At 46.8% G+C, this 14160-nt stretch overlaps 1 protein-coding gene across 1 annotated transcript; it reads left to right on the forward strand.

Moving 5' to 3' along the window:
* The first annotated feature begins 201 nt into the window (after positions 1-201).
* On the forward strand, positions 202-12404 carry CD4 (CD4 molecule). Its single transcript, XM_063150417.1, has 10 exons — positions 202-390; positions 6564-6693; positions 8214-8393; positions 8478-8621; positions 8844-9116; positions 9562-9924; positions 10051-10293; positions 10384-10502; positions 10742-10809; positions 12031-12404. The coding sequence occupies exons 2-10, from the start codon at positions 6633-6635 to the stop codon at positions 12044-12046; spliced, it is 1467 nt and encodes a 488-aa protein (XP_063006487.1). The 5' UTR covers positions 202-390; positions 6564-6632; the 3' UTR covers positions 12047-12404.
* The last annotated feature ends 1756 nt before the right edge of the window (positions 12405-14160 follow it).

Here is a 14160-nt window from a genome sequence, read left to right on the forward strand (position 1 = left end):
TCCATGTCGAGGTTTCAGCCCCGTCAGGGCCTCCATCAGCTGCCCCGTGGCCAATAGGCTCTCTCTGCTCCGCACACTCATCCTCCCCGCCGCTGCCATGGCTCGCCTTCCGCCCAGGTCCATTTCTGCCCACACCCAGAGTGGAAATCACGTGCCTTTGGAAAATCACCCTCTGCCCAGAGGAGTCACGGGTGTCGGCAGAGCCTGGACGGGCGGCAAGACCTTGCTGCTGTCGTTGTGGCTGGAGAGGAGGAGACATCAAGGCCAGCCCTACATCTGCTCGTGAACATCAACTTCGTTCCTCTTTTGTTTCAGCTGTAGTTGGGTGAGATCAACTAAGGCAGGTGACAAACACAAGGAGCCAGAAACACAGAGGCTGAGAGAAAAGAGGTAAGGAAACTCTTTCTTCTGCTAAGAGGCCAGCCTGTTTTCGGGTTTTTTAATGCTATGAACTTTATTACTCTGCTCAAGTTGCTGTTTCGGCATGGATGGATTGGCTTTGCCCCGCTTAAAGGTCTGTTGTAAAACCATCTTAAACCTTTGACTTGATAATACTTCTGGCTGTGCAATTCTCCAAGGCCTTTTAATTTTAGCTAAAAACTGTTTGACTCCCTGGAATTTTCACTGAAAGGGGCATAAAAAAAGGGAGCTACGAAAAGCTCAGAGCCTGGGGATCTCATGGATCTTTTAAACCCATATATAGGGAAATATGTCCTATATGAGGGCCTGTCACTGGTGACTGCATATCCCCAAGGGCTGCAAATGCATTGGGAAGCAGCCCTCTACCAGCTGCCACTTGCTATCACCTTCTCCACGTACCCTGCAGGAAGGGGAACTTTATTCTAAAAAAAGCCTGCAAAAATAAGAAGATGCCAATCTCTAGCTAAGTAAGGATGTCTACTTACATCTGTACGTGCTGAGACTGGAGGGGTCTGTTCTGCTAATCCAGGCTGACTGGCTCACTGCCTGACACTAGCTGCCAATGCAGCCTGATCCATTAGCTCAGGGCTGAGTGAGCAGGATTTCTTGGAAAAAGAGGGATCCTTGCAATTTCAGGACAACAGAAAAGGGATCTGCTTTCCCCTTACGCAGGCTGCTGTGCTGTTGAGAGCAGGAGTTTCATTTCTGGTTGAATTTTTCAACTTTCAGGTGGTATATCCTGCTCAGCCTCCATCAGCCACGTTAGATATTCCTCCACATAAGGGCTGAGCTCAGGTTACTGCTCAGTGTTCTCCACTATGAACTCAACACTCCCTGGTGCAGGTTGGAATCACAGGATGGCTTGGGTTGGAAGGGACCTTTAGAAAACATCTCATTTCAACACCCCTGCCACCGGCAGGGACACCCTCCACTAGACCAGGTCACTCAAAGCCCCTTCCAGCCTGGCCTTGAACACCTCCAGGGATGAAGCAGCCGCAGTTTCTCTGGGCAACCTGTGCCTCATCGGTCTCTGAGTAAAAGATTTCTTCCTAACACATTTGATCATTCGATCTAAACCAACCCTCTTTCAGTTTAAAACTGTTCTTCCTTCTCTTATCACTATCTGATCATCTAAAAAGTCACTCTTCCTCTTTTTTATAAGATCCCTATAAGTACTGAAAGGCTGTGATGAGGTCTCCCTGGCTTTTCCTTTGTCCTCCCCAGCGTCTCACAAACATGTCTGCCTGCAGCGTAGCAGGGTTTGGCTCATCCAAACTGAGCACCCACCTCATCCCCACTAGAGGTTCTTGAGCACCCAGGGACGGTGCCCACCTGATCTGTCACAGCCTCTCGTGGGGACCCTGTATTCACCAGAGCAAAATTAAGGAGGGGTGATACCCAAATGTCATCCCAAGCACATACAGGGCTTGGAAGGCTGATGAAGGAGCTGATTTCAGAGTGCCTCTCATTGCCTTGATTAGTCACAGTCTCTGGTGGCTTTGGCAGGTCTTGGCTTCCCCTCTGGCCAGAAGGGAGCAGCCTGGGCTGCGGAGTTGGAGCCACTTCTTGCGGCCTCCACGTGGTTCCGGGCATGTCACTGGGCATGGGGTACCTCGTGGCTGAGGGGAGGTCAGCTGGTGCTGACACAGCGACATCCCCACCCTCCTTGTCCTGATGGTGGGACCTCTCCTGGGGAGGATTTAGCGGCGGCTTCAATGGCTCGTGGGTGGTGGGATTTTGAGATTAATGGCAGGATGGCGAGTGTGTTGATTTCAAGGCCAGTCCAGGCCATAATTCAGTGGTTACTTGAGATAGTAATGGTTGTTCCTAGGAGTAAGCTAGTGAAAAAGATTAGTTTTTCCTGGGGGTTCATTAGCAGGGGAAGGAGTTGAACTATCATTTTCGGGATAGCTTGTTTAGCTGACCCTACTAGAAAGTAATATAAAGGAAGTATGGAGGGTTTTGATTCCTCTAGGGTAGGTTCAATTCCTGCTTTTCTAAGTACTAGGCTTTCACCCGTGTGACCCCATGGATCCTGCTCCAGCGCCTTCCTCTCCCAGGGGCTCCAATGGGGGGATGGCACCTGCTCTTGGATGAGCAGAGATGCTCAGGAGGAAATGTAGGGAGGGTCAAACAGTCCAGGGGGACAGTAGGGACCATGAAATGATCCTCACTGCTGTCATAACATTGCTCTCTGCTGGCTATTTTCATTGCACTTCGTCTCTTTCCCTGCCCGCTGCTCGCCTGACGTTTGCTTTAACGTCAAGGAGTAAATTCAAAGAAACCACTATTTGGTAAAAGAGCCAAGTCAGCTTTGTTTCAGAGTTTTAAACTGAGAGGAAGAGAGGTGAAGCCCTTTAGCCCAGAGCCCCACAGCTGAGGCTAACTCTCGAGCAGGGCAAGGCGCATCCCTGGGCCCTGGCCCGGGAGGCAGCGCAGGGGAAATGCCAAAATGCCGCAGCAGGGGAAATGCCGAAATGCCGCAGCAGCGGAAGCCGAGGTGCGGAGCCCTGTGGGGAGGGAGGGCTGGGGGCCCCCCACCCTGACAGAACGAGCTGCTGCCAGATCAAAAGCACAGCCACAAACAACAGCGAGAGGAGAAACCAAAACCACACTGCAAGAAAGAGGCGCAGGAAAACACAGAGAAGAGGAGATGGCCTGCTCTGCATCAGGAGCGGTTGCTGAGTTTTTATTTGTTGGGATTTTTTTAATTTAAGTTTCCTCCTGTGTCATGCCAGTGCCAGCCTGTGGAGAGGTCTCTGTAGCCATCACCCACTGGGGTTCAGTACTGAGGGGCTGCCAGCCCTGCTCTCAAGCAGATGTTCTCCAGGCATGACTTGGTCCTGCAGGCATTATTCTCTGAAGCAAGCTCACTCACTACCTCAGCTCTCCTTTTCCTATCCCTCAGAGAAGCAAGGATCATTAAAATAAGTCAAGAAGGAAATTAAACCAGTTTAATAAGAGAGGGAAGTTAAAATGAAAAGGAAATCAATGTTCACTTGGGAGGGAGCCCTGCTCCTCCGTTGCTAGATGTGCTAATAAATCAAGTATGCCTGGACTGTTTCTGGCACAGAGGCCAGCTGGCATGAGATGGTCTGGGCTATTAAACTCACTTAACCTCCAAAACGAACTGGCCACATGCCAGCCACCTAATGGGAGAGGTCCCTGGCCCATGCTAACACCTAAATGCATCCCAAGAGTTGCTGGGGAGAGGGAGAGTTGTCCCCGGCCAAAAATGTGTCAGGAAATGTACTAGCAATTTAACAGGACTGATGAGTATGTTCCAGTGCCTGGGGACATTCTGTGACACCGCTTAATTTATGAGTACCACCATCAGATGCAGCTGGGCTGCCTGTAAGGAGGCTGTGGGTCTGCTAGGACCATCCGCTAATGAGAGCAGCTTGCTCGCTTAACACAGCGGAGCCTTGCTCTCTGAGATCTGTAAACTCTGGAGCAGCCTTGCCTGGGATCTGGCCTGGAGGGATGCAGAAGGAGATAGAAAGGCAGGGGGGAATAGGAAGTGGCATGCATGAGAAGCAGAAATAAGCAGGGAGAGAGGGAAAGTGTGTAAAAGAAATCCTAGCTGAAGGCAACCCATTTTCCCCACTGATTTGTAGCATGTAGGTGGTAACATCACACTGTGGAGATCTGCCACAGAAATACAAAGATTAGTGTGAACAAAGTGGGGATGCAGAAGATGTGAAACCAAGAGAAGAAACAGAAGAACAAAGATGCATCAATCTGCATCTACCAAGATGCACAAGGTCAGCAGTTCACCAGTCCCACAGTGCTCTGGTTGTGTGGTTTTGCTCAATAACCAGGAAGCAAGAAGACAAAGAATAAACTGAAGCCATATGACAGGAGAATAGAGATTCCCAGTCAAAACAAAATTATGAGGTGTGACTCAGTGATTTCATTAATTTTTACTTGTTCCATTACCTTCAGGTTTTATATAAAGTTTAATGACTTAAAAAATTTGAAACCCATCACTGAACTGTTAATTCACAGATATTACTTTAGAGTGGGGGCTGACGTTTTCATCCCACAGGAACAGGTGATGCGAGATTTCACAGCAGGGATGAGGTTCCTCCTGTCACCTCAGGAATGGATCTTACTCAGGGCCCCGTGCCAGTTCTCAGTTATCGATGTTCCTTCAGAGTGAGATGCATACAGATGCCTTGTTAGTGCCCCTTTCTTTATTCTGTAGCTCAACCCAGCAAACTGCTTCATCACTGCCTCTGCATCTTGTTAGGAGTGATCTCCAATCATCCGCACTCGCTCCTTTGTTTTATAATTTTTGCAGAAAACAGCTCATGCAAATATTTCCTGGCCTGGGGTGGGTTTTTTGTTTTGCACGAGGCAAGCCACAAGTCTCCTCTGACTGTGTCTTTGCCACCTGTTTCTCTTCTGATGGTGCATATGGCTGCTGTCTTGTTCTTGCACACATATTTTTCATCTGTGCATGTCTGTACATGGGTCTGGAGTCAGACGTTGTGCTGACCTTATCTCCATTTAAATGTAGTGCTGATGTTTTCATCTACTCTTTGATAGCTCCACATGCTCTGATCATTAAATTAATTTCGGTATCAAATTATCCTCTAATAGAATATATTACACTTAATATTGCATATCGTACATATAAATACTGTGGAAAATTATTCACGCATTTCTTTTGAGTTTAATCCCATTAAGACTCCAGCCTTCAGTCTGACACACGCCTGACACGGGGACTGCCTGCTTCCAGAGAAGTGAGGTCACCTCACTGGCTTGCTCACTCCCCAGGGCATTTAAGCTGCTTGGCTTCCCTTCTGTGGTTTATGCCTTGGTTTAGGGATGGAGAGCTCAGTCGTGTCCTTGCACCAGCAGCCATGGTCCCCCTCATCTTGTCACCCCACCCAGCTGCAGCTCTTAGCAGCTCTTGGCCTTTGCTACAGTCAGAAGCTGCATCTAATTTGATAACAGACCTTAACATGACCATTAGCTTCCAGTTCCCACTTAAGGTTTTGCTACCATTAGTGCAACTTCTTCTTGTGGACCTCATTCCTCCCTTCTCCCCATATTTTTCATTTAACAGTCCTAAGAATTCAAGCAGAATTGAATTCTGTTCTTTCCAACATCCGACTTGCTGGTTATTGAGATTTTTAAGGTACGAAGTTTTTTTAAAAAAAGCCCAAACCTGAAGAAAAATAATAATAACAGCCTAAAGGTGGCTTTAATCATAGCATCACAAAATTACACAGAAATATTTAGATGGCAAGGGACATTGGGAGCTCTCCAGTTAGTTCTCCTACTCAGAGCTGAGTTGACTATAAAACTACAACGTGTTGCTCAGGGCTTGACAAAGCAACTTCTGAGCATCTCCAATGGTGGAGACTGCCTGGCATCTCTTGGCATCTATTCCACTGCTGAACCACCTTCAGTGGGAAGAAAGTTTTCCTTCTATCTAGTCAACATTTCCCTGCTCAACATATGGCTGCTGCCTCCTGCTCCTCCCCTGGGCACATCTGAGAAGAATGTGGCTTATTCTTCTAGGTAATATCCATTAGATAATGGGAAACTGAAATTAGATCCCACTTTGGCTCCCTTCTCCCTGTCAAGCCAAATTTTCTGCCTCTCCCTGTATGTCAGGTGCTCCAACTTCCTCACCATGTCACCAGCCCTCCACTGAACTCCAAACAGTTTGTTGGCACCCTTCTTGTACTGGGGGCCCAAAACTGTACCCTGTATCCTAGATGAGACCTCAGGTGTGCCAAATAGAGAGAAATAATTACTTCACTCTACTTCCAGCAGAGCTGGCTGTGCTCTTGCTAATGCAGCCCTGTATGTGTTTAGCTTTAATCTCTGCAAGAGTGATGATAACCCACCATAGAGAAGTAAAAAAGCACAGAACTCTTGGCAGTATAAACAGCTGCTGCCTGATGAATGCCAGAAACCTAGGGATGAGTAAAATGAAATGTTTATTACCAAACTCCAGGGGCATGCTGCAGATGGATTCTTTGCTGAAACAAAAGGCTCTGGTGACTTTCCCAAAAAGCTTCCATTTTCCTGTGCTGAGGGATGGTGGGAGCTGACTGGGAACACAAGTCCCATCCATCGAGGTCTGAATAATCAAACATTACTAACAGAGCATTTGGGTCTTCCAGGATAGGATCCCTTGGCAGTGGCAGCATTTCCAGCCCTGCTCTCCCGGGAGGGGAGGAGCATTCCCAGCGATGGAGTCGAGTGGCACAGCCCTGAGCTGCACGCCTGCCGCCCTCCTGCTTCTGCATCTGGGTGAGTCCTGGGCCCTGCAAACCCTCGTGGTTCTCACAGCCTTTTCACAAGCCTCACAACCCTCGGTGCATTTCCAGGCTCTTTCTGATGTGTTCCGTAAGTTTCCTCACACGGTTTAGCTTTGGGACTCAGGTTGTTCCCAGCCCACCTGCTGAGCCTGCCAGCCAAACCCAGGGTTTGGGGAGCTGCCCCACAGAGATGCAGGAGCGGGGTCCTGTGAGAACCAGGATACACACCAAGCAGAGTGGAAAATATGCCCTCCACATTGCCTCCAGCTGTCTGGGGAAAAAACATATCTGTGATGCGTAACCACATCTGTGATGTGATCTTCAGAATCTCATCACAGATTTGCCCTTGCAAATGGAATGCTACTGGCTTGCTTAGCTTGACTGCTAATGTTATAAGCTTTGGTGGATTTTTTAGTGCTCATTTTCCAAGAAAAGAAAGACAGTGAATAAGGCCAAGCCTGTATTTTTCAGATACTCAGCTTTGATTCCTCTGGTCACAGAGAAAAGATTGGAAATCTTTTGTGCATCCTAGAACCAAATGAAAAGCGAAAGATACCAACTTCTTAGTAACATTTCTAATTTCACAATTAAAGATCATAAACTTCTGTAGTCCAATGTGCAATTACCAAAAACTTGTTTGGGTACTGTTGCAGGTGACCTCTTAGAGGGACGTAACTTCTGGCAAACCCTACGTTAAACTCATGTAAACTTTTAATTTTACACTTCTGCAGCTCTTCAGTACTCACGTCACCTCAGGGATTTGCAGGTTAAGCATCTCTAAGAGCTTACCAGCAGTGAGGCAGGAGATCACAATCCTGTTATTCCCAATCTTTCCTCTGGCAACTCCATCTCTTTCTTAATGTCTCCTGCAGAAACCTTCTTCACAGTGAAGGAAAGGAAATTATTCTCCCAATTATTCTCCCAACAACTCCTAATGTTTCTTCAACATTATAGAACCTATTTCTTTTACTGTCACATAATCCTCCTCCCAAGAACAGGAACCTGACATTAAGACAGCCTTCTTTTTTTCTTTTTTTACTTTATTTCTTCATTTTTTTGTATTTTCAGTCTTCATCCATGCAAAAACTGGAAGAAGGTGTGAGCAAATTTGTCAGTGCTGCATCAAGTGTTGACTGGGGAGTGAAGGAGGGCTGACATATGCTGTCCTTCATTTGCTACCAGTAGAATAACTAAGTCTTATCCAGTGGAAAAGGGTTGTCTCGGTAAAAGTGTCGACATTTCAAAATTATGAATGATGGTCAGTCTGCCATAACTACTAGTATTTTCCCTTTTTTCTGAGTGTATGTGAAAGAGAATAATCAGTTAATAAAAGAGCTTGATTGATTGATTGATGATATAAAGGAGTGACAAATTCAGAAATTGAGGATAATTTTATTGTCTGGGAAAGGGAGGAAAAATATCAACATATTTTTGAAGGGCTGGGAATTTTTTACTGAGCCACCCTTCAGAAAGAGAACTTACAACTTTTTTTGGGTGGGCATTGACTTTCAGGCCTGACCTCCAGTATGGCTCAGAAAAATGAATTCCAGACTGGGCTTGTAGGAGGGGAGGTGACCCTGAACTGCACAGGCATACTTCCTGAATCACAATTACCTCGGGACTCAGTTGTGAGATGGAAGTACTCTGATACTCTTCTGTGGCGTATGGAAAATAATCAGAAATATTGGAGAAGTAAGGCTTCCCATTCATTACCCCTTCTCCCTTCACACAGCTGAGAAACCTCTTCCCTCCTAACCAAGCCTATTTTTTCCAAAGAACCATCTTTCATTACTGGCCGGTCTGACATCAAGATGCAATACAAACAACTGAGCGTGAGGGATTTGAAGCTCTCCGACGCCGGCATCTACACCTGTGAATACGGCACTCACAAAGTCCACACCTCACTGCACATCGTTAACTGTGAGTGAGTGCAGGCCTTTTGGTCATCAGGAGGGATGGGGACCCTAGAGCTTGGGGAGACCTCTCTGCTGGGATTCTTTATCCAGCTGCATTTCTTCTGTCTCGGGCTATCATGGTTCATTTCTCCTCCACCTCCAGAGCACAGTGTCTCCATGTTCTCTTTGCTGTAACACTTGTGTCTCTCTTCCAGGAACTTACTGCCTGTGCATTTTCTTTTTACAGTGGCAATCTCTTTGGATGGGCATTTTCTGCAAAATGAAGTGCCTAAGCTGATTTTAACTCAAAATTCACCCAGTCCTCTACCTGATCTCAGCATCACATTGTTTGACAGTAACAATAACAGAGTGACACCAGAAATACAAAAGAAGAACCTTCAAGAATACATAGTGAATTTAAAGAAACTGGAGACTATGGACAGCGGGACCTGGGTGTGTCAGATCCATTCAGACTCTCCATTGATTAATCAGAACATCTCCTTTGCTGTGAAGGTATTAGGTATGTGACAACAGAAATGGAACTCACACACAGGCTTGGGAACCACTGCTCCCTTCAGCTCATGAGTTTAACTTTTAACCTCCACATTCCAAGCACTGGTGCTCCCGGGTTGACTTCCCAGGGCTTCCAGCAACGCAGCTTGGAGCTTGTTCTGCTGCCTGAGCTCTGTTCTACTCTTGCACTCATTTTTCTCTCCAGACTTGGTGAGGAGAAGATTCTCCTTTCCTCGGGGTCTGTTCTTCTCAGCTCTGCTGTGCTTGGAAGCTTTGGATCTTTCTGCTGTCTTATTCTTTCTCTGTTTAACCTTCCTGGAAGATGTCATGGCTTTTCTCCAAGTCCTTTTTAAACTGAGTGCAGCGTGCCTCACTCCGGATCAAGGACAGACACGGGGAAGTGTAACCATGGCTTTTCCTGCCTCTGTATTTCTTGTCTCTACTAAATTCAGGTTTTCAGAATCCAGATTTGGAAAGAAAGTATGCAACTGTTGATAGTCCTGTCATCTTGTCCTGGCGTCTGAACTCCCAGAAGATAAAATGGAAAAAAGGTTTCACAGGACAGCTAAATTGGAAACAACAGGAAGGTGCAGAATCTCATGAGCTGCTTGATTTCAACATCACAGCAGAAGGACAGCTGCATGAGACTAAAAAAAGCAACAACTTTTTGTTTGAGATATCTGAAAGCAAACCTGAAAGTTCCATAGAAGTGAAGCTCCCCAAAGTCCATTTCAATCACTCTGGCCAGTACCAGTGCCAGCTGGAGTACGAAAGAAGACATGCACAGAGCAAGATAGAGCTGGTGGTGATGAAAGGTGAGAGGAAGGAAGAGAAGTGGGTCATGAAGAGGAAGAGCTACAGAAACCTGCAAGCCCCAAAAGCATGGGGATGGCCCCATCTTCCCATGCCCTCACTCACATGTCCTTGTCTTGCCTTTACAGTCTCAGCTAACCCTTCTGGGCCACTCTCCAGAGGGGCCAGTGTGACCCTGACCTGCCAGGTCTCCGGACCGCTTGCACCCGATGCCTACTTGAGCTGGGAACCTGTGAATGGCTCCAAGATGGACATTAAGAAATCAAGGCAGCGTGAAGTAAAGCTGGAGGTGACCATCAGCACTGCAGGGCTGTGGAGCTGTCACCTCACAGAAGGCAGTGACAAAAAGATCAGCTTTCCCTATCACGTGGGTATGGAAATTAGCATCACATCCCTGCCCCGACCCTAAAGCTATAAAATTCTATTTGTTTCTGTGTCTAAATATTTGTATCCTCCCACAGAGGAAGCTTCTGTTTGGATTATCAATGTGATAATTGGAGCAAGCATTGGAGGCAGTTTATTGGTGTTTGCCCTTGGATGCCTGTGCATCATCAGTGGTGTACGCTGGCAGCGGAGAAGGGTGAGTGCCACGGTCCCTGTGAAAGGTGCAGAGATTACTGCCTCTCCAAACCACAGGAGGAATCAGATTTCCTGTCTGGGTGCAGGACAGGATAGACAGTGGGTCAATCCTTAGACTCAAGGCAAATTTTTGAGATGGGCAGTCTGCAGATGTCAGACAGCACTTTACTGCCAACTTCAGAGGAAAGCATTTGAAGCATAAAAATATCCAATTGTTCTTTGTCCCTTCTCTCCTGGCAGCAACGGGCAAAAAGGATGGCACAAGCAAGACAACACTTGCTGGAAAACAAGACGTGTCAGTGTCAACAGTAAGTGGCGATGAGGGCACCCAGAATGGGCAAAGACTGTTTTCAAGAGAGAGGAGTGGGATGACTGAGCGGGGTGAAATTGAACTTGAGCCTCTTTGGTGAAACGGTACAGCTGCATTTCAGCATTTTCAGCTCTTACTCATGTTAAATCCTGCTTAAGAGTTATGAGCTGTGCTAAATCCCACCCCCATGGTAGCACTGTGCTGGGAAACTTTTGAGCAGAGTTGTTTCACTCAAATTATCTTGGTGTTGAGAGATGTTAGCCCAACTCAAGCAGGAGTTCCAAAGTCCTTCAGTAGGGTCCATAGAGAATCTGAGATCTGGATATCAAAGTTGTGAAGGTAGAAGGCACAAAACCAAGCACAAAGATGAAACATAAATTTTAAAAATCCATGATGTCCATAATTTAATTCCAGCTCTGCTAGAGCATTGCTGGACTGCGTTTGGTGAAAATTGCCAATAACCTCCCAGGAGTAACAAAAGAACAGGGGAAAAAAATCACAGAACAGTCTGATTTGTACCCTTTCCTCAAGGCCTTGGGTGATGTGAAATACACCATCATGTCGTGACCCTTTTCATAGGAGCAAGGATTTCTCAGCAGAGAAGCTGCCCTCTTTCCATGTCTTTAAGCTTATATGGTATCAGGCACCAAAAGCAGCTGTTGGAAACATTGACAGCCATTCTGTCACTGGAAGTGGAGCACAAAGGGAAGTACAAATGGCTGCATGAACAAGCTCAATGAATGTTTGGGTGCAGAACCAGACTTCTGCTTCATTTTCACCAGTGACATTGGCAAATTGTGATAGTTTCGCCTAATTTTTTTTCACTGTCACCGAGAATTCAGTGAGAATGTTTATTGGCAAATACTGCATCACAGCTGGGATGAATATGTGGTGAAGAGCACATATGCTCGTCATGTGTCAAAGAATTCACCTTGTTTTCACCTACATTTTATCAAGGTTAAAAAATAATCCCCATGAAGAGAGGACAAAGTCTGTACAGATGCATCAAAATCTAGATAAATCTGTGCAGTACAAGTGCTGATACAGTTGTTCTCTAACTCTCTTTGCCAAGTAAGCAGCTCAGTGTAACTGAAACCCAAACTGCAGCCGTGTGGATGCTCAAGTAACTGTTTGCATCCCCAGCTACAGAGGCAGGCAGTCATTCTCTATGCAAAAAACAAGTGGGGGGTGGTACTCACGGAGTACTTTTCTCTTGCAGCCGGCTGAGAAAGTAACACTGCAGCACTGACATCACAAGGACTGATGAAGTCTCTGCCTGTACATAACCACCTGGCAGCCCACAGCGCTCTGTGAATCCATCTCCCATTCTCTGTTCTAATGAAATTCTTTATTCCTTCATCATTCCCCCAGTCTAAAGCCATGGAGGGAGGTTGTCTGGCTAGGAGCCAATGGACCAGACAAGAAACCCCGAGGGGTTATGATTGATCCTCAGTTCTATAATGAGAGATGCTGAACAGAAGATATGTGTATATACACACACACACACATATATATAATATGCTTGCATTTTGTTCATGTACTTAATTTGACCTTCTTGTGGAACCAATTTTATGCGCTTCTTTTATCTGCTTGAGTGACAATAAATTACTTTGGGGTTGGGAGTTATTTTTTGCAAGCTGGACTACATTTTTTCTGAGGCACTCTTGTCTGGTTCAAATTCACATTTCTCTCTTTCCTGCTAGGATGTGAAATGCTGATTTTCACTGCCTCCAACCTCCCTGGCTGCCATGAGCCTTCCTTAATGCACCAGCTCTTTGCTCTCTGTGAAACCTCTGTGTCCATGCTCCTTTGCCTTTCCTGGGCACTCTGTGCCCTACATATCTACCCCTAGACCTACATACCTGCTCGCCCATATCTATCTGTCAGCCTGTAGCTGTCACCTCTCCCACAACCAGCTAACAAACAAGTAAAAACAGCACAATCAGTGGGATCATTCAGAACTAATTTTATCAGGAGGGTAGCCCAGGATACCAATAGATTCTGGAAGTCAGAGCCTGAAGAAGTTCTGAATGTTGATCTAGATGGTAAGTTTGGGAATGGTATGAGAAAGTAATTGCTTAGGAGAACAAACCAGCCTTGAACTGCCTAGTCCCACAGAGTGCAGAAAGCAGATGCTTCTGAGAAAGCCACTGGAATTGTTTCTCACCAAATGACCCCCTTTTTTTTTGGCTCAAGGAGATGAGAAGAGGGAGTGGAAAGCCCAGGAAATTTCAGATGGAACTAAAAGCATGTTGCAGAGATGACAGAATGTCCTGAAAGAAAAATGCTGTTAAAATATGTACACAGCAGTCTTGTGTTTATAGAAGTTACTCCGCTGTCTGTCTGCTAGTGGCAGGTCGAAAAGGCCTTGAGGTCCTACAGCTGTCACTGGCTGCAGTCCTGGTTTGTTTGTCTGTGCTGGTCTTGCTGGGGACAGGCACAAAGGGGCACCGGCTGTGGGAAGGGCTCCCTGTGGTGAAGACCCTCAGAGGGATGTCTGCTGCTGGAGGAGGGGTTTTCTGTGTGTCTGTCACGCCAGCACCACGCTGTTACTGCCAGACAACAGACAGGCCCAGGCAGCACCTGTGAGCCCGGGGAATCCTCCAGCCCACAAGCCCTGGGGTGGGGACACAGCCCCAGGCAGCTGTGGCAGCAGGTGTGGGCCCCATTGGTGTCAGATCTGCTCCTCCACCATCATCCTCACTCAAACAGGAGTGACAAAGGCCCACACTAACGTCACTTTCCTTCCCAGAGCTCATGCTTGCATGCACATGACAACACTAGTTTTGGAAAAGCCTGCATATCCTGGTGCATGCAGCTGCTCCTCCCGCCCTGTCCTGCCCCTGAACTGCCAGGATACCTTGGGAGCCACCAATCTGCTAAACAAGGCATCATCATGGCTTAAGGACACGTCCCTTTTAGGAGCTGTATGTGGGAAAATGAGAGCAAAGTCAGCGGTGGTCTGTATAATGGTCATGCCAAACTGCTTGGCACAATCCCCTCAACAAAAAACTACCCCTGTTTCTGCACTCCAGACTCTTCACCTTAAAGAACTGCTTGAGTTCCCAAACTCACATGGGTATCTGGAGCACAGGGATTGTCCTGTACCACCTGATACCTGGATGGGACAAAAAAGTCAGGCTGGGTGAACATTTGTTGGGAACTCCTTTAGCACTACAGCCATCTCCAGCAGTTCAGATGCTCACCTGAGGCTCTGACAGCTGAACCAAATTCTTCTTCACCCAAAACCACCAGCCTTGACTTCTTCAGCAAGAGAAGAAGCCTGACAATAAAAGACTGAGCTAATAGGGCTTATTAAAAACCTTGTATCCCAGTTTCAGCCAGCACA

The sequence above is a fragment of the Melospiza melodia genome, chromosome 2, assembly GCF_035770615.1.
Source record: "Melospiza melodia melodia isolate bMelMel2 chromosome 2, bMelMel2.pri, whole genome shotgun sequence".
In the NCBI taxonomy this organism is placed as follows: Eukaryota; Metazoa; Chordata; class Aves; order Passeriformes; family Passerellidae; genus Melospiza; species Melospiza melodia.